Genomic DNA, 25,509 nt, shown 5'->3' with positions numbered 1-25,509 from the left:
TTCTGTTGTGTTATGAAAAATTAAAGAAAACACTTAGGAACACATTTGTATTCAATGCGTTGTCGGGAAAAGACCAGGAAGTTCCGAACGCGCATTGATATATGCACTTTCAAGTAACGCATTGAAAACAATTTACATACAGCTCCGTTATTCCGACAAGAACCATGTAGAGGTCACTAGGGACGGTGTGTCCTGTTATAGTGTTTGATGGTACAACCTGTATTGCCCTACTGCACGTCTAACGATTACGTGCCATTCAGTAAACGTTCCCTGATGGCGTGAATACAACAGTCAAGTCGTTGTAGCAATGATCGTGTTGTAATTCTGTTTTACGTGTCTACAAACATAAGAGCAACAATCATCATATCACGAACACCGATCCTCATTCCTACACACGTAATTAGTAGCCATTCTTTCAACTGCTCATATATTTTGTTTAATTCCATTTAGACTAGAGATGGTTCTTTAATTGTGGTTATTTGAGCGAACAACATCAAAGACCCCTGTTCCCAACATCCTAATGTAACCAGAACCCAACGAGAACCGACTCCACTTCCGGTAACCAGCAGCAGAACTCAAACATTGTCCTCATTGGACAGTCATCATATTCGCATAAGATTGAGTTTATCATATTGTATAGCCAACAAACATAGTGGCTTTTGAAGTTTGTTTGCTGTGGCGTCTGGTCTAATAGCGAATGTTGGCTCGGTATAGGGGAGCCCCAATCAATACACGAAACGTCACTGCCGTGGATCCCCGGCACAGCCACCATCAAGTAGAGGCAGCAACGTTGTGTATACTCCAGACCAGAGCAGGCCGTTTAAATTCTCGCATGGTATCGATCTAAGACTGTGTCTCCTTTCAGCCGTGTGCTCAAGTGGGCTTCATTTTGGTGTGATACAATTCCCATGCATGTGTTGGAGAGTTTGTCGGTTGGGATAGTACTATTACTCCTGTCACTTCGAGCCACCAACCACTGTGTGGCCTGCGGCATACTAGAGAGACCCATCCACCCCCCTGGTTTGTGTACACGGCGATGCTGAGACAGGCGACTACTCCCACACAGCCATGCAGGTAAGGCCAGTGTCGTTGTGGACATAGCTTGACCATGGTCTCGTATGTTCCTGGTGGTACCATTTTGTCTGGCCATTCCGTCGTGTGTCACCGGTTTCGGAAATATTGATAATTTAATTATGCAGTGTCCTGGATGAGGATTAGTGTGTGTTTTTGATGTTTTGATTTGCTTTTTTTCAAATAAACCTCGGTATGCATGTATGTTGAAAAATTTCCTTTGACAATGAAACCATGTTGCCTGATTTACCACAGACGTGCATTAATATGGGAACCATATCTCAACCATAATCCTCTCGCAGTGTGGAAGAGTATAGGGTTACAAGTCCTCCATAGCAAAGCTTGACACTGACTGGAAGTGTTTACAATAGAACTGTGTTATCTAGTGTGTTCTAGATATAATATCACCATACACCTTTGTCAACCGGTGGGTTTTAGACGTATCGTCGACAATACACCTATCGAAATTGTATTTTCTAGAGACATCATATCTTTTCTGTATGTTCTATATATTTGACTGACAACGCCTCTTTCATTTATGGTGTGTTCTAGAGATATCGTTGACAATACACCTTTTGTTTCCTGGTGTGATGTACATATATCGTTGACAATAAACCTTTTGTTTCCTGGTGTGTTCTAGAGATATCGTTGACAATACAGCTGTTGTTTCCTAGTGTGATGAAGATATATCGTTGACAATAAACCTTTTGTTTCCTGGTGTGTTGTAGATATATCGTTGACAATAAACCTTTTGTTTCCTGGTGTGTTCTAGAGGTATTGTTGACAATACAGCTTTTGTTTCCTGGTGTGTTGTAGATATATCGTTGACAATACACCTTTTGTTTTCTGGTGTGTTGTAGATATATCGTTGACAATACACCTTTTGTTTTCTGGTGTGTTGTAGATATATCGTTGACAATACACCTTTTGTTTCCTGGTGTGTTCTAGAGATATCGTTGACAATACACCTTTTGTTTCCTGGTGTGTTGTTGATATATCGTTGACAATACACCTTTCGTTTCCTGGTGTGTTCTAGAGAAATCGTTGACAATACACCTTTTGTTTCCTGGGGTGTTGTAGATATATCGTCGACAATACACCTTTTGTTTCCTGGTGTGTTCTATAGATATCGTTGACAATACACCTTTTGTTTCCTGGTGTGTTCTAGAGATATCGTCGACAATACACCTTTTGTTTCCTGGTGTGTTCTATAGATATCGTTGACAATCCACCTTTTGTTTCCTGGTGTGTCCTCGAGATATCGTCGACAATACCCCTTTTGTTTCCTGGTGTGTCCTCGAGATATCGTCGACAATACCCCTTTTGTTTCCTGGTGTGTTATAGATATATCGTCGACAATAAACCTTTTGTTTCCTGGTGTGTTGTAGATATATCGTCGACAATACACCTTTTAATTATTTCTGTGGTGACAATTTAGTGTTCATTTATGGTGTGTTCTAGAGATATCGTTGACAATACATCTTTCGTTTTCTGATGTGTTGGTGAAAATATATCGTCGACAATACACCTTTTAAGGATTTCTGTGGTGACGATGTAGTTATAATTTTTGGTGTGTTCGTCGACATTACACATTTTAATGATTTCTGTGGTGACATTGTGTTTTAGATATAACGTTAACCATATCCCTTTCATTTCTTGATGTGTTCTTAAGATATCGTCATCAATAAACCATTCATTTCTCGGTGTATTTTAAAGATACAGTTGACAATACACCTTTCGTTCCCTGGTGTGGTTTAGAAATCACTGTTATAGGTATAATGTCTGTTGGATTAGGTAAAGAGTGAAGCTAAGTATAAATTCTAGCCAACAAGTTATATGGACAGAAAGCAGATCAACAGAAAACGCAAAGACATTAAAAAGGCAATGAATAACCTCTTAGTTCAATTTGATAGAAAATGAAGATAATTTAATAAGGTATTTTATCATTTTATTAGTCATTACAAGTACGACAACCTAATAAGTTACAACAGTTTGGCAAAAAATGGCACTGTAAAAACAAACATCATCATGGAATTACTCAAAATAAGTTGACTCCTGGATATCGAGGATGATGAACAACTCCTTTCTCTGGGTGGTATATGGGCATACATGAAAAGATTAAGTTTACTGTCAATAATTAAATACGAGAAACAGATTTCGTAATTGGCTAAAGAACTTCAGATAAGGTCAAACAAACAATGTAGAACCTCATGCAACTATAGATGAGGTATTTTTTTTATTTACGTCTTGTACATGTACAGATAATCAATATTAATAAAACGTGTAGTATATAATCTAATGAAACATGTTTCATTTAACCTGAAATAGTAACATTTCTTGCTACATGTATTGCGAGTTTGGATGTTATAATACACATGTGTATGGTAAGTATATATATATTAGTATATAAGATAGAAGAATCTCCTAGAAGAGATGAAAGCACTAAAGACTCGTTGTTGAGAATTTTTCTTTTTATAATATATAAGTATATATAGCGATGTTGCTGAGGAGTAGATATTAATTATTATGAAATGTCTATTGGTCATATACGAATTAGTTTATTTCTTTCAATAGCACATTGTCTATAGCTCCACTGCCAATCATGAAACTAATTAAAACACAAACTATGTATTTTGATAATTCAATTTTGATTGAATAATATATATAACAAAATGATGGGTTGGGGGGATACCTCCAATACCGATACTATAAACTATAGACATTTTCTACAACGTGCTATGTCAAGATATATAAAATGTAAATCGTATATATGGTACAATCATAAATACAACTTTAGATTGGGGACCGCACAGTCCAAGTGTTATGTTTAGGTCTTCAACTGAACACTGAATAAGTACCGGAGATCTTAAATTAGCACGGTTTCTCAGCATTAAATCTGAATCTAAATGGTTAAGTAGCAGATCTTTACAAACATACTGAATACGGGGAGAATAAACATTAATAGCATAAACAATATAACAGTACTATCACACAGCCCTGTGATTGGTTGTAAGTTTCAATTGGGACATCATGCCTAAGACAAGTTCATGACGTCACAGACTTACGCACTGGAGTCAAAATAGCAGCATTTTACATTTCAGGGTTGCATGAAAATTGTCGTTTTACACGAATAAATGCCACAAATCTTGATTCTGTGATAAAAAGGATCTTACATTCGTTTTCATTTTATATGAAATAGATGAAACTCGTCACGAATTTTTCATTTTAGCGCGCCAGAGGCAGACTCGTTTCATAAATTTCATATGAAATGGAAACTCATGTAAGATCCTATATATAAGTTATATGAAGAATGCTTATTCATGTTTCATATACAATATAGTGTCTTGATGTCTCTACTGTTTTGTAGGTTATTTTCTTTATATTTCTACTTTCTCCGTATTGTTTTTGATGTTGTTGTTTTTGTTCTTTTTTCGTTTAGAAATTTTCAATCTAAGCAAATTTTGTTGACTATAGTAAACAATGTACAAACTTTATACAAACTTATTCAGACCATTCCTCTAACAAAGGTGAAACTGGTTGTTCATGTATGTATCCCCCCGAGTTTTAATCATTCACCCCCGTATTTTGACAATTCACTCGGATATCTTTTGGTTTGGAGCAGTCCAAATTCATCATAGGAGGTATCGATAGGTGAGATTGAAGAAGTGGAGTCTCTGGTATCTTTAGTAACAGTCTCTTCGGGTTAATTGGCAATGCTAGTAGTGTTCATAGTTCTTGTTGCTGTAGTCATGAACCCCGACATTCTATCATATGTCAGCGTCTACGGACAGTATGTTATGTGGGTATACTTTTTATCTATTTTTTTCTATCAACACTTGTCATTGATAATAACATCGTTCGGAACACTTAAGAACGGATTGCAAACAGAATCATAATAAGAAAATGCCCTCGAATCTCGTGAAGAGAAACGCGTATTTTTCGTTATGTGTTTTACATGATAGTCCGACTTTCCAAAATTCTAACATTTTGTTTTGTTTCGTTTGAACGTCATATTGAGTTTTCACATGGACCCATATTCCTCCAAACAATCTGGCACGAACGAGTCTGGTGTTGAATCGGTTCAGATTTAGACATTAGAAGGGAAGTGACACCTCTGTACCGTCAGCCTACTGCTACGTGACTATACCCAGACCTACCCACGGGACGGTCTGTACATTATCAATGCGTTTTATAGCGCTTGGCTTGATCTCAATAATGGATTGTTATCAAGTGATAATTTAGCGGAGTCAAACAAAATATAATCGTAGCTTATGTAACACTCTGGTTTAAATACAAAAACGATACGGATATAGTACTCATTTAGGTAGCTGTTCGTGCATACTTTTTTAACTCCCATCCGTAACGTCCTTAAATGGCACAAAGACAATACCAGTTGAAGACATCTATTTATACAAACTGTTCAATCAGCCGCAATGGTCTGACTGCCTCCAAACACCTCCCCGCCCCCGCATACTCACCGCTATACGGTGGAGGGATGATTACCTTGGCATAATATGTTATATTGTATTATGAATGTCAACTCCCATTTTCCAATATTACTGTCTGTAATTATCTTAACATTAAGATGGCACTACTAGAATCTGATTAGGGCTAAATAGTACTGTAACTAAGCCTGAACGTGAAGACAATATTGGATTACCGCTAATCAGCACCAGTTAGGTTTTTTGGCGTTAGACGGGAATGTAAAAATATAGGAACGGTGTACTTGCACTAGGGTTGAGATTTCCCTAAACAAATCATACAATTATTATATATTCTACCTTTCTGTCCCATTGGACAGACTTTTTTCACACTTCCGGTTGGAAAAAGGTCTAATCCATCTGTGGACAAAACGTTTGACGTGATCGGGGGTACGATTGACTAGTTATTTTTAAAAATACAAATGTAGTTGACATCTTTACATAGCTGCATCCTTAGGGCCCAATAATATTTCCCCCCGAAACAATTCATTGCGTTTTAATTCAAAAGAGGGGAAATACTCTCGACTTAGATGGAGAAGGTAAATTAGAACTGTAGATTAAAAAACAACAAAGTGATGTTGGCTAGCGACTGCGGTAGACATGTTATTGTGTAATTGATTGATGGGACTACTACAATGCCGTCTCCTGGCGTGAAGCTGACATTTTGAGGACGACAACAGAAGCTGACGGCTCTGACTCCCACGCAATTCGGCGACCTTGGTTCCTGGTTCTAAGTCTCGTGTTCCTAAGTATATGGATTTTGGTTTTCAGCAAAAATAATTAGGTATGTCGTGACACTGTCGCTCGATATAGCGTGGACCGATAAGCGGTGTCGCTCTAGGTAACGGTCGCTCTGTCTTACGTTGTGTCCCTCTAATAGACGTGAACAGGTAAACTGATCGTGTCTCTAGGTGACGTGTGCCGGTATAGGTAGCGCTCTAGTTGCAACTGAGCGTCAATGTAAAACAGTAAATCGATATAGAACTGACATGTAAGACAGTAATCCGAGGCCTTTTTTTGGTAAACCAGATATTTGTCATACGCCTCTTTTGTTTATCTACCACTGGGTTGGAAATACGCAGATATGTCTTCTCCGTACATGTCAGATATTGCTCTATGTTCTGAGAGCAACTGTCCTTCACTCTTCTCCGTACATGTCAGATATTGCTCTATGTTCTGAGAGCAACTGTCCTTCCCTCTAATCCGTACATGTCAGATATTGCTCTATGTCCTGAGAGCAACTGTCCTTCCCTCTAATCCGTACATGTCAGATATTGCTCTATGTTCTGAGAGCAACTGTCCTTCATCTTCTCCGTAAATGTCAGATGTTGCTCTATGTTCTGAGAGCATCTGTCCTTCCCTCTTCTCCGTACATGTAAATGTCGCTTTATGTCCTGAGAGCAACTGTCCTTCCCTCTAATCCGTACATGTCAGATATTGCTCTATGTTCTGAGAGCAACTGTCCTTCCCTCTAATCCGTACATGTCAGATATTGCTCTATGTCCTGAGAGCAACTGTCCTTCCCTCTAATCCGTACATGTCAGATCTTGCTCTATGTCCTGAGAGCAACTGTCCTTCACTCTAATCCGTACATGTCAGATATTGCTCTATGTTCTGAGAGCAACTGTCCTTCCCTCTTCTCCGAACATGTCAGATGTTGCTTTATGTTCAGAGAGCCACTGTCCTTCCCTCTTCTCCGTACATCATGTCAGATGTTGCTCTATGTTCTGAGAGCAACTGTTCTTCATCTTCTCCGTACATGTCAGATGTTGCTCTATGTTCTGAGAGCAACTGTTCTTCATCTTCTCCGTACATGTCAGATCTTGCTCTATGTTCTGAGAGCAACTGTCCTTCCCTCTTCTCCGTACATGTCAGATGTTGCTCTATGTTTAGAGAGCCACTGTCCTTCATCTTCTCCGTACATGTCAGATGTCGCTTTATGTTCTGAGAGCGACTGTCTACCCATGCTCCTATACTCAACCCTTTTTGGTGTCAAGAGGTGCATTGTCTGTGGTAGAATCGCTCAACCCTTCTAACTGATGGGAAAGTTCTACGATAATGCTGAATGAAATATTCATGACAGAGTGGTATTGTTTCTCGTGCCGATTTTACTCCCCCAGTAAACACTCGATCGGGATTCCTGACCTGGCGGTGCGGCTTGTAACACAGGGGATCAAGAAGAAAATGGTCATTGGTCCAGGCGCGTGAGCCCTTTATCCACAAATAAGAAATATTTCAATGGTGTTTGGACCGATTAGGTTTTTACCGGCCATCAAATCAGTCGTGCCTGGCCGTTATCGTAATGGGTTATCAATTGGAATGCACTAAGCATAAAGATGCCTGGTTTGTTATTTACATAGGAGCGGATCTGATTTGACATGGGGAATGAAACATCAGTTATACCGGTGCTTATTTATAACGTAGGTAATATTTAAAACTTTATCTCGTAAAATTCTGCCCCACCCCCCAAAGAAACGGTATAAATGATGAATGTATAAAGTGTCCGAGCCGAAAATCTGATTAATTCATCAAAGACTATTTAAATAACCCTCCGAAGAAAATTATATGAATGATTGTAACACGTAAATAAAATTAACCGCATACTAGTACGAAAAGATTAAGAATGTTATGCTATGAGAGAGCTCCCAACGTCGAAATGTTTCAAGAAACGGGAACATCTAACTGACATCCGAACTTTTCTGGCGTGGCGAACTAAAACCAAAGTTAATCCCTCTGGTTTTTGTATCTATATAAAAAAGTCTTTGCTTGTTGGGTCCATCGGTTTTGTTGATGTGTTTATAGTCTGGTGCGGTACCAGTAGCCCGCGGTAAATTCTATCCACTTTGGTATCCTGTAGGTGTAACCGTGGATCGACTACATTTGTCTGGGTGTCTGGCCGAGACAGTGTAAGCACTTCTGTGAGATATAAACATTAACCATAAAAGGATAATGAATCGCTAAGATACAGTCTTGTTACAGCGACCACGGGCAGGTTTGTCTGGACGCACTATATAAGGCTAACCTGACTTGTGTGATTTGCCGTGTTAGGGTCATGTCGCTTACACAGCTCGATCATTATGTATGTCCAGTATTCCGTATGTTCTAAAGTTTTCCTGAGTAGTAAGACACTTTGGATTAGCATATACTTTTGACCCTCAAACACGACCTTGAGGTTCGTGGACCTAGTAACTATATCGGTAAATTTCCGTAAACACTTTTCCAAACGTTATTTCTTTTATTATTTTAACCCCCTTTTTATTTTTTATTATCTGCACATACAATGCGAATGCTTTTAAAATGAAACATTTTATCTGATTTTATCTTCGCTACTCAAATGTTTGTTAAAAAAATAAGATAAATAAATAAATCACCATGGCCCTAAATGACCACAGCCGTCGATGGGCCGTTAAACATAAACAAACAAACAAACAAACAAACAAATCCAAACGGCCATTGCAAGTGGTCTCGTTCAGCCGGGTCTGGAGATGACCCGGTACCGGAACGACATGACATGTGCATTAAATTTTATTCCTTATTGCTGAAAATTGTCTTTGCTACTTTAAGGAAATGGATATTGTGCTTTTCATTTATCACACATGTTACTGTATTGTCATGTGGTGAAGGTTGGGGATATTTCCTAACGTTACCTAGACTAGGTTTGGTAAACCTCCATGACAGTCACACATAACGCCCAAACCACACAAGCGTTATACTAAAATACTCGACTACTAGGCCAACAGTGATGTGATAACAGGGCAAAGACGTCCATATTTCCATCATTAAGGGACCAAAGGACCTTCCGGTAACATGTTGAGGACAAAGGCCACAGTTCTGTGGTTTAGTGGTATATGCTACTGGCAGAAAACATTTTATGAGAAAATATGTCTGAAAGGATATTGCCTCATAAAACGTCTGTGTAATTCTGGTATGATGAATTTGTTTCCGCACGAAGTTCAAAAAAAACGACTTTAATTCTGTTCAAGTAGCAGGTGTTTCTTACGTCTGGAACTGGAATAGGTATTTCCGTTTTGATAAACTTCTGCAATAGATACACGTCATCAGAGGGCGTGGCTTTGTTTTTCCACCGGCAAGTCATCAAACTCTATAAAACTGTTCAATTAGTATTTCAAATGCAGTGTTTAAATAATAGACATCGTGAATTGCTGGGAAAGATCAATTTGTTCCGGATTTCGTTTTCGTCTTTTGTTCAGGTTCTCTGAAGTCATTGCGTTTGAGAAGCTGTGCGACCTTCGAGATCCATATGCAAATCACAGCATGGCGTTTGTGTGCTTTAGAAGTTAAGGAAAACGAATTCTTTAGAATTTAGAGTTAGCCTAGGGAGGGTGTTACATCTATAATTAGTGATTGGATGCAAATTTCAATTTACATGAATACTCCTGGAAGGTATTTCAATGCCCGAAATGAGCAATTACATGTCAACAGTACTCGGAATCTTCAGAAAACCGACTCAATGCCTCGGTCTCCTTTAAATAATTCACAGGCTCGCGGTTGGAGAAAACTATTTGCCATTGATAAATTCTCTTGAAACCGTGATATTGACGTCAGAGTGACGTCACTTCTGTATAATAGTGTGGAATTTGGACACAAGTCGTGCTGCAGTCAATTAAGGTTCCTGCCAAGTGTTCCCGCGTAGGCGTGCTCCCAATCAGTTGAACTTATTGAGAAAATAGAAGTTACTAGCTGTTAATTTAGTAGCCAGCTTGGAATGGGTTGGCTGGCTAGGGTCTACATTTGTCTACATTCTTAGACTAGGTCAGGCGCACGACCTACTGAAAATAAACGCACTGACGAACAGTAACGGACGTGGTCGAGGAGCAGTCAAGTTGCTTGATCCTTTCCCGTAGGTAACACGTAATATTAGTGATATCATTCAAAATCTTGATTGAATCGGAATAAAAGATGAGTGATATGCACATCATTTCACTGGCAGGATTCATATGATGACAAGTTTCCATATGCAAGATAGTTATCCATGTTTCTGAAATAGAGAGAAACATGATGCAATCTGGTGTCCCGAATCACCTATGATGAAACTGGAATAGCACGAAGCAATCCAACATCGGTTTTGTCAGGCAAAACATTTCACCAAGGACTGACAGATCGGAATGTATTAGTATCTGGATTAATAACTGGGCCATATTAGACGGAACTCAATAATATTCACAACACTAGTTTTGTCAATAGCTTTAAATATGCAGAGCCTGCGGCCTTCGATACCTGTAAGACCAGAAGATACGGAAAAGCCGTCCAATGGACGGCCAGACACACTGAAATCGCTCCCATTAACATGTGCACATGCTGGTACTGCGAGAAACCCGCTTGTTCTTCGTTTGGCAACATATATTAGACAGGAGAGCTCTCCACTGTAGAGATCTGATATCTAAACCGGGCCTAAAAATATATAACAAAGAAAGCACACTTGGCAACAAATACATTGATCAGGCTAACAAGACTCTGCCATATAACATTATTGATCGTTATGAGCCGCTAACTACTAAATCAATCGCCATCAGATGCCACTGTGGAAATATTAGTTTTGTTTAGAATTACACGCACTTCGTAACCTGCACGTGCTGCTTTAAGGAAACGCCTTTTATAACTGTGTAAGTGAACCATACGTACCAGGTACGAGAACCAGCCTTACTGACCTTCAAGGGAACCTCCCTTGTTTGTACCAGGTACGAAAACCAGCCTTACTGACCTACAAAGGAACCTCCATTGTTTGTACCAGGTTTGGGAACCAGACTTACTGACCTACAAAGGAACCTCCCTTGCTTGTACCAGGTACGAGAACCAGCCTTACTGACGTACAAGGGAACCTCCCTTGTTTGTACCAGGTACGAGAACCAGCCTTACTGACGTACAAGGGAACCTCCCTTGTTTGTACCAGGTACGAAAACCAGCCTTACTGACCTACAAAGGAACCTCCCTTGTTTGTACCAGGTACGAGAACCGGTCTTACTGACCTACAAATGAACCTCCCTTGTTTGTACCAGGTACGAGAACCGGTTTTACTGACCTACAAAGAAACCTCCCTTGTTTGTACCAGGTACGAGAACCAGCCTTACTGACCTACAAAGGAACCTCCCTTGTTTTCACCAGGTACGAGAACCGGCCTTACTGACCTACAAAGGAACCTCACTTGTTTGTACCAGGTACGAGAACGAGCCTTACTGACCTACAAAGGAACCTCCTTTGTTTGTACCAGGCACGAGAACCAGCCTTACTGACCTACAAAGGAACCTACCTTGTTTGTACCAGGTACGAGAACGAGCCTTACTGACCTACAAAGGAACCTCCTTTGTTTGTACCAGGCACGAGAACCAGCCTTACTGACCTACAAAGGAACCTCCTTTGTTTGTACCAGGTTCGAGAACCAGCCTTACTGACCTACGAAGGAACCTCCCTTGTTTTCACCAGGTACGAGAACCGGCCTTACTGACCTACAAATGAACCTCCCTTGTTACCGTGTCCTTATAGATCAGTATAGAAATTGTGTAATAGTCTGTCCGGCGAGTTGTTATTAATTTTAACTACAATGATATACTGGTCGTCCAGGTTATATTCAAAGCGACAGTAGAATTCTTATCAATTATTATATGTGGCTGTTACTTATTGGGAAAGTCAGACCACGTAAACCTGCTGTATCACGTAAGCCTGCTGTACCATGAACCTCCCTTGTTTGTACCAGGTACGACAACCGGCCTTACTGACCTACAAATGAACCTCCCTTGTTACCGTGTCCTTATAGATCCGTATAGAAATTGTGTAATAGTCTGTCCGGCGAGTTGTTATTTATTTTAACTACAATGATATACTGGTCGTCCAGGTTATATTCAAAGCGACAGTAGAATTCTTATCAATTATTATATGTGGCTGTTACTTATTGGGAAAGTCACACCACATAAACCTGCTGTATCACGTAAACCAACCTCCCTTGTTTGTACCAGGTACAAGAACCAGCCTTACTGACCTACAAAGGAACCTCCTTTGTTTGTACCAGGTTCGAGAACCAGCCTTACTGACCTACGAAGGAACCTCCCTTGTTTTCACCAGGTACGAGAACCGGCCTTACTGACCTACAAAGGACCCTCCTTTGTTTGTACCAGGCACGAGAACCAGCCTTACTGACCTACAAATGAACCTCCCTTGTTTGTACCAGGCACGAGAACCAGCCTTACTGACCTTCAAGGGAACCTCCCTTGTTTGTACCAGGTTCGAGAACCAGCCTTACTGACCTACGAAGGAACCTCCCTTGTTTTCACCAGGTACGAGAACCGGCCTTACTGACCTACAAAGGACCCTCCTTTGTTTGTACCAGGCACGAGAACCAGCCTTACTGACCTTCAAGGGAACCTCCCTTGTTTGTACCAGGCACGAGAACCAGCCTTACTGACCTACGAAGGAACCTCCCTTGTTTTCACCAGGTACGAGAACCGGCCTTACTGACCTACAAAGGAACCTCACTTGTTTGTACCAGGTACGAGAACGAGCCTTACTGACCTACAAAGGAACCTCCCATGTTTGTACCAGGTACGAGAACCGACCTTACTGACCTACAAATGAACCTCCCTTGTTTGTACCAGGCACGAGAACCAGCCTTACTGACCTACGAAGGAACCTCCCTTGTTTTCACCAGGTACGAGAACCGGCCTTACTGACCTACAAATGAACCTCCCTTGTTTGTACCAGGTACAAGAACCAGCCTTACTGCCCTACAAAGGAACCTCCCTTGTTTGTACCAGGTACGAGAACCAGCCTTACTGACCTACAAATGGACCTCCCTTGTTACGGTGTCCTTATAGATCTAAGACTAATACCTGCTGTATCATGTAAACCTGATGTACCACGTTAACCTGCTGTACCACGTAAACCTGCTGTACCACGTAAACCTGCTGTACCACGTAAACCTGCAGTACCACGTTAACCTGATGTACCACGTAAACCTGATGTTCCACGTAAACCTGATGTACCACATTAACCTGCTGTACCACGTAAAAATGCTGTACCACGTAAACCTGCTGTATCACGTAAACCTGCTGTATCACCTAAACCTGCTGTACCACGTAAACCTGATGTACCACGTAAACCTGCTGTATCCCGTAAACCTGATGTACCACGTAAACCTGCTGTACCACGTAAACCTGATGTACCATGTAAACCTACTAAACCATGTAAATCTGTTGTACCACGTAAACCTGATGTACCACGTAAACCTGCTGTATCATGTAAACCTGATGTACCATGTAAACCTAATAAACCATGTAAACCTGCTGTACCACGTTAACCTGCTGTACCACGTAAACCAACTGTACCACGTAAAAATGCTGTACCACGTAAACCTGCTGTATCACGTAAACCTGCTGTATCACCTAAACCTGCTGTACCACGTAAACCTGATGTACCACGTAAACCTGCTGTATCACCTAAACCTGCTGTATCATGTAAACCTGATGTACCATGTAAACATACTAAACCATGTAAACCTGCTGTATCACGTAAGCCTGCTGTACCACGTTAACCTGATGTACCCCGTAAACCTGCTGTACCACGTAAACCTGCTGTACCACGTAAACCTGATGTACCCCGTTAACCTGCTGTATAACACGTAAACCTGCTGTACCACGTTAACCTGCTGTACCCCGTAAACCTGCTGTACCACGTAAACCTGCTGTATCACGTAAACCTGCTGTACCAAGTTAACCTGCTGTATCCCGTAAACCTGCTGTACCACGTAAACCTGCTGTATCATGTAAACCTGTTTTACCATGTAAACCTGCTGTACCACGTAAACCTGATGTACCACGTTAACCTGCTGTATAACACGTAAACCTGCTGTACCACGTTAACCTGCTGTATCCCGTAAACCTGCTGTACCACGTAAACCTGCTGTATCACGTAAGCCTGCTGTACCACGTAAACCTGATGTACCTCGTAAACCTGATGTACCACGTAAACCTGCTGTACCTCGTAAAGCTGATGTACCAAGTAAACCTGCTGTACCACGTAAACCTGCAGTAGCATGTAAACCTGATGTACCACGTAAACCTGCTGTACCTCGTAAACCTGATGTACCACGTAAACCTGCTGTCCCTCGTAAAGCTGATGTACCAAGTAAACCTGCTGTACCACGTAAACCTGCAGTACCACGTCAACCTGATGTACCACGTAAACCTGCTGTACCTCGTAAACCTGATGTACCAAGTAAACCTGCTGTACCACGTAAACCTGCTGTACCACGTAAACCTGCAGTACCACGTCAACCTGATGTACCCCGTAAACCTGCTGTACCACGTAAACCTGCTGTACCACGTAAGCCTGATGAACCACGTTAACCTGATGTACCACGTTAACCTGCTGTATCCCGTAAACCTGCTGTACCACGGAAACCTGATATACCTCGTAAACCTGATGTACCAAGTAAACCTGCTGTACCACGTAAACCTGAGATACCTCGTAAACCTGATGTACCAAGTAAACCTGCTGTACCACGTAAACCTGATGTACCTCGTAAACCTGGTGTACCACGTAAATCTGCTGTATCCCGTAAACCTGCTGTACCACGTAAACCTGCTGTATCACGTAAACCTGCTGTACCACGTAAACCTGCTGTACCCCGTAAACCTGCTGTACCACGTAAACCTGCTGTACCAGAGAGTGATTGGGCTATATCACCGAGTATAACCTTGCTCTATATTAGAAAACTACTTGATTCTACTCCGGAAGACAGAAATACTGTATCGTTAATCATATACTCGGGTACAACCTTGTTCTATTTCACAATGATTTGGTTGTGTTTTTGAATATAGCCATAATCTATATCATACAAAGTCTCATTTATAAGAAACATAGATTTTTTTTGACAGACAAAACAAAGCCTTCATAAAAGAGTTGGTTTTCGTGCGACAGTGACGTACTTCCGGCGACTGCTTCCTTCCGGTGTTCTTGTTCCAAAGCGAAGGTACACGATCGGAAGTAGAACACTAGCGATGCCCCACCCATCTCGTAATCATGTGAAGTCGACTGTAATTGTACATTCCATTACTATTATACAATTCTCTGAAAATAGGTCTCCATACATGACGACGAAGACGACCTTGTATCGATCTACGGAAACACCAGGCTAGATAGGACAATATAATCCATAATGCTTCATATTTGTTGTAGAAAAAACAACTCTTTCATTAGCTAGATTGAAGCATGCTAAAAAATAGCTACAACTACACAATTATTGATCACAGCTATAAAACCGCAAAACAAGAACACTTATTTGTCATAATTATAGAAGTCAATAGTATTTAAATGTAGATATTTTGTCTTGAACTCTAAATAAATAGTTTATAAAATAGAATTGTCGTATGGCTGATCATGAAATATTTGGCTTGTTATGTGGTATTTGGCTGGTTATGTGATATTTGACTGGGTATGTGATGTTCTTGCTGGCTATGTGATATTTGACTGGGTATGTAATATTTGGCTGGTTATGTGATACCTGGCTGGTTATGTGATATTCTTGCTGGCTATGTGATATTTGACTGGGTATGTGATATTTGGCTAGTTATGTGATATCTGGCTGGTTATGTGATATTCTTGCTGGCTATGTTATATTTGGCTGGTTATGTGATACCTGGCTGGTTATGTGATATTTGTCTGGTTATCTGTTATTTGGCTGGATATGTGATATTTGGCAGGTTGTGTGATATCAGGCTGGTTGTGTGATATTTGGCAGGTTGTGTGATATCAGGCTGGCTATGTGATATTTGGCTGGTTATGTGATATCTGGCTGGTTATGTGATATTTGGCTGGGTATGTGATATTTGGCTGGGTATGTGATTTTTGGCTGGTTATGCGATATTTGTCTGGTTATGTGATATTCTTGCTGGCTATGTGATATTTGGCTGGTTATATGATATTTGGCTGGTTATGTGATATTCTTGCTGGCTATGTTATATTTGGCTGGTTATGTGATATCAGGCTGGTTGTGTGATATTTTGCTGGTTGTGTGATATCAGGCTGGTTGTGTGATATTTGGCAGGTTGTGTGATATCAGGCTGGCTATGTGATATTTGGCTGGTTATATGATATTTGGCTGGTTATGTGATATATGGCTGGGTATGTGATATTTGGCAGGGTATGTGATTTTTGGCTGGGTATGCGATATTTGTCTGGTTATGTGATATCTGGATGGTTAGGTGATATCTGACTGGTTATGTGATATTTGGCTGGTTATGTGATATCTGGATGGTTATATGATATTTGGCTGGTTATGTGATATTTGTCTGGTTATGTGATATTTGGCTGGTTATGTGATATCTGACTGGTTATGTGATATCTGGATGGTTATGTGATATCTGACTGGTTATGTGATATTTGGCGGGTTATGTGATATCAGGCTGGTTGTGTGATATTTGGCTGGTTGTGTGATATCAGNATGTGATATATGGCTGGTTATGTGATATTTGGCGGGTTATGTGATATCAGGCTGGTTGTGTGATATTTGGCTGGTTGTGTGATATCAGGCTGGTTGTGTGATATTTGGCTTGTTATGTGATATTTGTCTGGTTATGTGATATTTTGCTGGATATGTGATATCTGGCTGGTTATGTGATATGTGGCTGGTTATTTGATATCTGGATGGTTATGTGATATTTGACTGGGTATGTGATATTCTTGCTGGCTATGTGATATTTGCCTGGGTATGTGATATTCTTGCTGGCTATGTGATATCTGGCTGGATATGTGATATCTGGCTGGTTATGTGATATTTGGATTGTTATGTGATATTTGGCTGGTTTTGTGATATTTGTCTGGTTATATGATATCTGGATGGTTATATGATATCTGGCTGGCTATGTGCTATCTGGATGGTTATATGATATTTGACTGGGTATGTGATATTCTTGCTGGCTATGTGATATTTGCCTGGGTATGTGATATTTGGCTAGTTATGTGATATCTGGCTGGTTATGTGATATTCTTGCTGGCTATGTTATATTTGGCTGGTTATGTGATACCTGGCTGGTTATGTGATATTTTTCTGGTTATCTGTTATTTGGCTGGTTGTGTGATATTTGGCGGGTTATGTGATATTCTTGTTGGCTATGTGATATTTGGCTGGTTATGTGATATGTGGCTGGTTATATGATATTTGGCTGGTTATATGATATTTGGCTGGTTATGTGATATCTGGCTGGTTATATGATATCTGGCTGGATATGTGATATCTGGCTGGTTATGTGATATCTGGATGGTTATATGATATCTGGCTGGCTATGTGATATCTGGATGGTTATGTGATATTTGGCTAGTTATGTGATATTTGGCTGGTTATATGATATCTGGATGGTTATATGATATCTGGCTGGCTATGTGATATCTGGATGGTTATATGATATCTGGCTGGCTATGTGATATCTGGATGGTTATATGATATTTGGCTGGTTATGTGATATCTGGCTGGTTATATGATATCTGGCTGGATATGTGATATCTGGCTGGTTATGTGATATCTGGATGGTTATATGATATTCTTGCTGGTTATGTGATATTCTTGCTGGCTATGTGGTTTTTGGCTGGTTATGTGATATTTGGCTGGTTATGTGATATTTGGCTGGTTATGTGATATTTGTCTGGTTATATGATATTCTTGCTGGCTATGTGATATTTGGCTGGGTATGTGATTTTTGGCTGGTTATGTGATATTTGTCTGGTTATGTGATATTCTTGCTGGCTATGTGATATTTGGCTGGTTATGTGATATTTGGTTGGTTATGTGATATCTGACTGGTTATGTGATATTTTGCTGGATATGTGATATCTGACTGGTTATGTGATGTGTGACTGGTTATATGATATGTGTCTGGTTATGTGATATTTGGCTGGTTATGTGATATTTGACGGGTTATGTGATATTTGGCTGGTTATGTGATATTTGGCGGGTTATGTGATATTTTGCTGGATATGTGATATCTGGCTGGTTATGTGATATGTGGCTGGTTATATGATATTTGGCTGGTTATATGATATTTGGCTGGTTATGTGATATCTGGCTGGTTATATGATATCTGGCTGGATATGTGATATCTGGCTGGTTATGTGATATCTGGATGGTTTTGTGATATTTGGCTGGTTATGTGATATTTGGCTGGTTATATGATATCTGGATGGTTATGTGATATCTAGCTGGTTATGTGATATCTGGCTGGTTGTGTGATATCTGGCTGGTTGTGCGATATTTTGTTGGATATGTGATATCTGGCTTGTTATATGATATTTGGCTGGTTATATGATATCTGGCTGGTTATGTGATATCTGGCTGGTTATTTGATATCTGGCTGGTTATGTGATATCTGGCTGGTTATGTGCTCATTCTTATTTCGGCACCTGTACGTTTGTTTTATTTAAATTAGATCAATGTTAAGAAGCGGATGTGACGTTTTGTATGTAAGTAAATCATTATCCTGCTGTTTTTAGATAATCCCCCGGGGTTCATTCGGAGCTGCACGCACGGCCGTGAAGGATTTGTCGTGTATCAGAGAGACTTATTGACTTGATTCAAAACGAAAATCGACGTCTTGAAATGTTTTGCAGAATGTCATTTCAATGTGTAAAACAACGAAGAAAGCATGCTCGGTATATTACTGATATCACTTGTGCATGTCCCTCGAGAATCTCATCAAAGATGTACCTAGTCTAGTCCGTCTGTCCTCTCTATTGGACATGCAGTGGTCAGTATGCATTACAGAGATTTGACGGTGAAATCAAATTGAAGTCAAGCAAACGTAGTTTTAGCTATAAAGAGTATCGGCACATTTAATTTCTACAGAAACCTCTGTGAACGCATGTTGTTGAACGTGCAATCGTGCAAACTCTTACCGCTGTCGTCTAATGGTCCCATTGCAATTGAATAGCAAATGGTCAGGCTGGAATCTTATCCCTGTCTGGAAATGGTTACAGCGAACGGTCAGACTACAAACTGGCCACTGTCTGGGAATAGCTACAGCGAACGGTCAGACTTCAATCTGGCCTCTGCCTGAATGTAACAGCTAGCGAACGGTCTGACTACAATCTGGCCTCTGCCTGAATGTTACAGCTAACGAACGGTCTGACTACAATCTGGCCTCTGTTTGGGTAAAGGTAACATCAAACGGTCTGACTACAATCTGGCTTCTGTTTGGGAAATGGTTACAGGGAACGGTCAGACTACAATCTGGCCTCTGCCTGAATGTTACAGCTAGCGAACGGTCAGACTACAAGCTGCCCTCTGTTTGGGAAATGGTTACAGCGAACGGTCAGACTACAATCTGGCCACTGTCTGGGAATAGCTACAGCGAACGGTCAGACTACAATCTGGCCTCTGTCTGAAAATGAGTACAGCGACCAGTTAGACTTAAATTTGGCCTTTGTCTTGAAATTGTTACAGCGAACGGTCAGACTACAATCTGCCCTCTGTTTGGGAATTGTTACAGCGAACGGTCAGACTACAATCTGCCCTCTGTTTGGGATTTGTTACAGCGAACGGTTAGACTACAATCTGACCTCTGTTAGGGAATTGTTACAGCGAACGGTCAGACTACAATCTGGCCTCAGTTTGGGAATGGTTACAGCGATCAGTCGAACTACAATCTGGCCTCTGTCTGGGAACTGTCACAGCGAACAGGTAGACTACAATCTGACCTCTGTCTGGAAATGAGTACATCGAACAGTTAGACTGCAACTGGCCTTTTTCTGGATATTGTTACAGCGAACAATCAGACTACAATCATGCCTCTGTCGCGAAATGGTTTAGCTGCAATTGTTTTCTTGTGATTCAATAATAAACTCGAAATTGGAATACGGCTTACCTGTTTATAGTCTGAACAGGTGAGACATCCTCCATAATCACCAATTTCCGTAAATAACTGCTGCGGGTACAACTATTATCAAATATTTATAATCGACTGTCTAGTATTTCCCCTACTGTAGTGTAGTAAATTATTGATGGACCTTGGTCCCCTGTAACACATTCTGTAATAAACTCGTATTCTTACTATAACAGAAAGCCGGTGATATCTTACCCAGATTTAGTTAATACCCGTATGTCGATTTTAAGACCGATGTTAAGCGCATTCAAAGCTGTGTCGCATTGAAGATATTGATACAAAATGTCAGATAGCTTGCTAGATATTGATACAAAATGTCAGGTAGCTTGCTAGATATTGATACAAAATGTCAGATATCTTGGAAGATACGGATACAAAATGTCAGATAGATTGCTAGATACTAATACAGAATGTCCGGTAGCTTGCTAGATATTGATACAAAATGTCAGATAGCTTGCTAGATATTGATACAAAATGTCAGATATCTTGGAAGATACGGATACAAAATGTCAGATAGCTTGCTAGATACTGATACAGAATGTCCGGTAGCTTGCTAGATATTGATACAAAATGTCAGATAGCTTGCTAGATATTGATACAAAATGTCAGGTAGCTAGCTAGATACTGATACAAAATGTCAGAAACAAAAAAATGTAGCTAGCTAGATATCGTTAAAAAGTGTGAGATAGCTGGCCAGATATTGACACAATGTGACACATAGCTTGCTGAATATTTGTTCAACTCATGAGAAAGTTGGATATCGGTATTAAGTGTCAGCGCGCTGACTAGGTATGATACAAAGTGTCGGAAAGCTGACTAGATATGATACAAAGTGTCGGAAAATTGATTAGATATGATTAAAAGTACCGAAAAGCTGACTAGATATGATACAAAGTGCCGGAAAGATGACTAGATATGAAACAAAGTGCCGGAAAGATGACTAGATATGATACAAAGTGTCGTAAAGCTGAATAGATATGATTAAAAGTACCGGAAAGCTGACTAGATATGATACAAAGTGTCGGAAAATTGACTAAATATGATACAAAGTGCCGGAAAGCTGACTAGATATGATACAAAGTGCCGGCAAGCTGACTAGATATGATACAGAGTGCCGGAAAGCTGACTAGACATGATACAGAGTGCCGGAAAGCTGACTAGATATGATACAGAGTGTCGGAAAGCTGACTAGAAATGATACAAAGTGTCGGAAAGCTGACTAGATATGATACAAAGTGCCGTAAAGTTTGAGAATATAGGCACAAAGCGTCAGAAAAGCTGGCTTCTTAAAGGGAAATGTAGTCCTGTAAAAAAAGGGGGGGGGGCTGAAAACTGTCAGAAAAAGAAGAAAATTTTCGTTCTAGTTTAGGTGGAAGGAATACTTAATAAACAGAGAACATGTTTGGAAAAGATTTGTTGGTTTATTACTTTTCAAGATGGCCACCAAAACATTAATTCTACTGCCTAATCAGTTGTCAGATTCCCGGACAATTTTCTTGCAATATCAATGGAATTCAGAGATGGTGTGTTTGTTTGTTACTTTGTTACAAGGTCACAGGGGTCAAATATGTTAAAAATTGAAACAACAATATCCTAAGAACCATTCGGACCATAGTCATGATACTTGGGTATGTTGTGTAGACAAGCAGTGCAAATATTTTTCTTGATTACAGTAATGAGGTCAAAGGTCAACGTTAAGTGCTAGTCGGGGGTCAAATGTCAACATGAGTTAAAAGCTTTAACAATTTTCTTCTCAAATTCCATAAGGCCCGGGGCTATAATATTTGGCCAATAGGTACCTGGCATGGAGTGCTATAAAGTTTTCTCATTAAAATGACCTTGACCTTTTTTCAAGATCACAGGGCTCAAATATGTTAAAAACTTCAAGCAACAATATCCTAAGAACCATTTGGACTAGGCATGATACTTGGGTATGTTATATAGACCAGCAGTACGAATCTTTTTCTTAATTACAGTAATAAGGTAAAATGTCAACTTTAAGTGCTAGCCGGAGTCAAAGGTCAACGTGGGTTAAAATCTTTAACATTACAATTTCAAATGTCAAACAACAATATCTTAAGCGTTTAAGAGATGTTAAAGTGTCTTGTGTTCTAGTTACCAAATTTGGTCTTAAGTTACCTATATGTCAGCTTCATGTCACAAAAGAATCAAGTGGGCGATACAGGCCCTCTGTGCCTCTTGTTGTATATATTTATTCACATTTAACACCGTGTTAACAGCTGATGACATTTACAGGTTGTGTGCAAGATGCAAGAGTATGATATGTGTTCGAATGGCAGACTTGGAAAAAAGGAGAAAGAACAAAATGATGCGAGGCTTTGAGTTTGTTTTCAAACTGGTGATTCTAGATTCACAAGAAACTTATTTCAAGTTTTGTCGGAACTTCTTAGCCCTTGGGTACAATTGTAATGGGTTTTGAAGATTGCTATGCTATACAAGATAATAAAGTATACTTGATGTATGAGCACACATTCCTATAGTTCTTTGACCAACTGGGCATTGGCAGTATTACTATCTTATTGAATTATTATCATTTTGTGTCGTGATGTACTGAATCAAAACATTATATTTAGTCTGGCTTTTATGTCTGGAACAAATCTGAAAACAGATGGGGTTTTGAGAGTGCTGATTCATTCATATTTTATAATCTTTATGAATTCTGACTTTCATCTCTTGGAGAGAGCTGGTTGTTTTCACCCTCTGAGCCAACAGTTTGTTTTTGTAAATAGAAACTTCATTTCATATGCGAGTTCTGTCTTCTCTGTCAGTCTTAAGATATGAGTGCATACTGGTATTAATACCAGATGCCTTTAACATTGGCAGGACATCTCTAAAACCACGAGCAACGACTACATGGTCTTGCTCCAACCATGTGAGCTTTTCTATGATGTTTTTGTAATGCTTATACCATTTTGGCTTCCAGAGAATGGTCCTACTGTGACCAAAATGTAGCCATCAGGGCGAGCTATGCTCGTGCATTTAAGATAGTTACGCTGCTTCTTGCCACCGTAAAACATTCTCTTATGCTTATTGACGGCGCTGTTTTGAATATAAATGTATATACCATATATTAAGGCTGTCACTTTGTCTCCAAAGAATGTTTCTGAGAATAAAGTATTGTGTGAATTATATGGTCCCTACTCAAATGTTCAGGACCAAGGAACGCTGGAACTATAGATTTAGTCAATGCTTGTACTACAGAATGAAAGGTTTTTGAAATATGAGGCAGGGAAATGCCAAAAAGAGTGGAACACTTAATTACAAGAGATATCAGTTTTTCATCTTAACCCAAAACATAACCTGTCCAAGCTTTGCAACTAGGGTCATCCAAGAGACAAAAATTGAGAGTGAAGGCTGATGATTTTTTTGATTAGATGTAGGACACTTATAAAACGTCATCAAATATTTCAGATGACCTACTTTATAATTGAGAATTCATAGACTCTCTTTCTTATAGGATACCATGTGTACAAAGGTTTAGGTCATTGCAAGTAAGATGAAATGAGCATACACTTGATGACGCAGAACATCACAATTTGTGTGTGACAATTAACTGATGCCTGACACGTTTTTGCAGAAGTGTGGATTTGCTTCCCTTCGAATTCAAATTGTTAAAACAAAGACATCATTTTTTTTATGTGAACAGAGCGCGTAAAATAGGTCCTTGATTGTTAAGAGAAAATAGCTTCTAGTAGTTTCATCTTCAAAACATTCTGTTTCAGATTCTCTTTTGCGCATATACCTTATGTAGCACTTCGGACCAATACTAGCTTCTTCATTCGAGCATCCAAAAGCCATTTATATTATGGATTTTTTTTTTACATTTCGTGTACATTTACATTTACGAGATTTCGCGAAGATAGGATGGCGACCTTCACCAATACGCTCACTCTTCATCGTGAGATGAATATTAATAAATGAGTATGAAATATCCCCTAAAGGTAATGTAAAAACGAAGGTCTGATGAAAAAATGTAATAAAAAAAAATAACAAAATGTGTAGGAACAAATTCTGAAAAGTGACAAAAAAATCACATTTGATTTCAAAATTGATTGTTAACAAAACCTTTATCAATCACGCCAAGTAATGATATAAATTAGATTTTTGAATTGTTTGTGACCTAACATGCACTGAAAGGTTTATTGTAGGCTTGCAACGAATTTGATGACCAATTAGCTGTAATTAGGGGCATTGCTTTTTGGTGGACGCCAGGGAGGTGTCTTAGCCATTCACCTTTTTGGGTACACAGGGTTATTTGTTGTGCGAAATGAACACTGTCCACCACATGTGTTGGACTGAATTTCTGCATACATATTTGAAAAAACACCACTTCTTCATACTATGATTTTTTTTTGATAAATACTTTCAGATTTATATTCCATTTTTCGATCCCCCATGCTGTAATTTGGTTAATTAATCATCTAAACAATTAGAAGAGTGGTTCAAAGTAATACCGCCGGATGTACAGATGTATAAGGGATTAAAAAAAGTTAATACAGCAGCATAAATCTCGTAGCACTTCTGATAAAAAAAAGTTATGAGGGGTAGGCTCCTATCATACTGATATTTTACATTTTTTATAACTTACATAAAAATACATAAACTTGTTTATTGCAATGGAATTTGGATCTTTTTACTATTTGGAATATTTTCGTAATCTTTTTACTATTTGGAATATTTTCGTAATCTTTTTACTATTTGGAATATTTTCGTAAAACATTTTACAAACAATAATCCCCAAATTAAATAACCATATTCTTAGCCACGTTAATTGAGCTCTAAAACAGTTTGACAAACAAGATTTACGTTTCCCACATTTAGATTATTTGTTCGGTTCGGCGACTCTGTTAGATTCTCATAATCCCTTTTGTCATTTCAATTAAGAACTCAGGTCCGGTCCCGACTCTATCTTCGTCTCTTTGTAAAAGAATTATCGGCCGTGTTAGAGTCAATTAGGACTCGGGTGCTCTTACGTAACCTTCCTTCCAGATTGGTGTTTTTCACAAATTTCTTTGTCCGAACCCACGCTAAGATCTGACCAATCAGCAATAAGG

The 25,509-nt window shown here is 39.5% G+C and overlaps 1 protein-coding gene across 2 annotated transcripts in view; it reads left to right on the top strand.

Annotated features, from left to right (window-relative positions):
- Nucleotides 1-25,509, top strand: part of LOC110450677 (GTP-binding protein Di-Ras2-like) — an 81,382-nt gene that overhangs the window by 32,505 nt on the left and 23,368 nt on the right. Inside the window, exon 1 of one of the 2 annotated variants that reach the window (XM_021498304.1) lies at nt 806-1,074. The exons of the other annotated variant lie outside the window; for it this stretch is intronic. Coding sequence (XP_021353979.1) covers nt 1,069-1,074 — 6 coding nt within the window. The 5' untranslated portion in view covers nt 806-1,068. Of the gene's footprint in view, nt 1-805; nt 1,075-25,509 lie in introns of those variants that run through there. 2 annotated transcript variants of the gene reach the window in all.

This window comes from Mizuhopecten yessoensis, unplaced genomic scaffold (assembly GCF_002113885.1).
Source record: "Mizuhopecten yessoensis strain PY_sf001 unplaced genomic scaffold, ASM211388v2 scaffold5441, whole genome shotgun sequence".
Lineage (NCBI taxonomy): Eukaryota > Metazoa > Mollusca > Bivalvia > Pectinida > Pectinidae > Mizuhopecten > Mizuhopecten yessoensis.
This window is presented reverse-complemented; position numbering and strand designations above follow the sequence as displayed.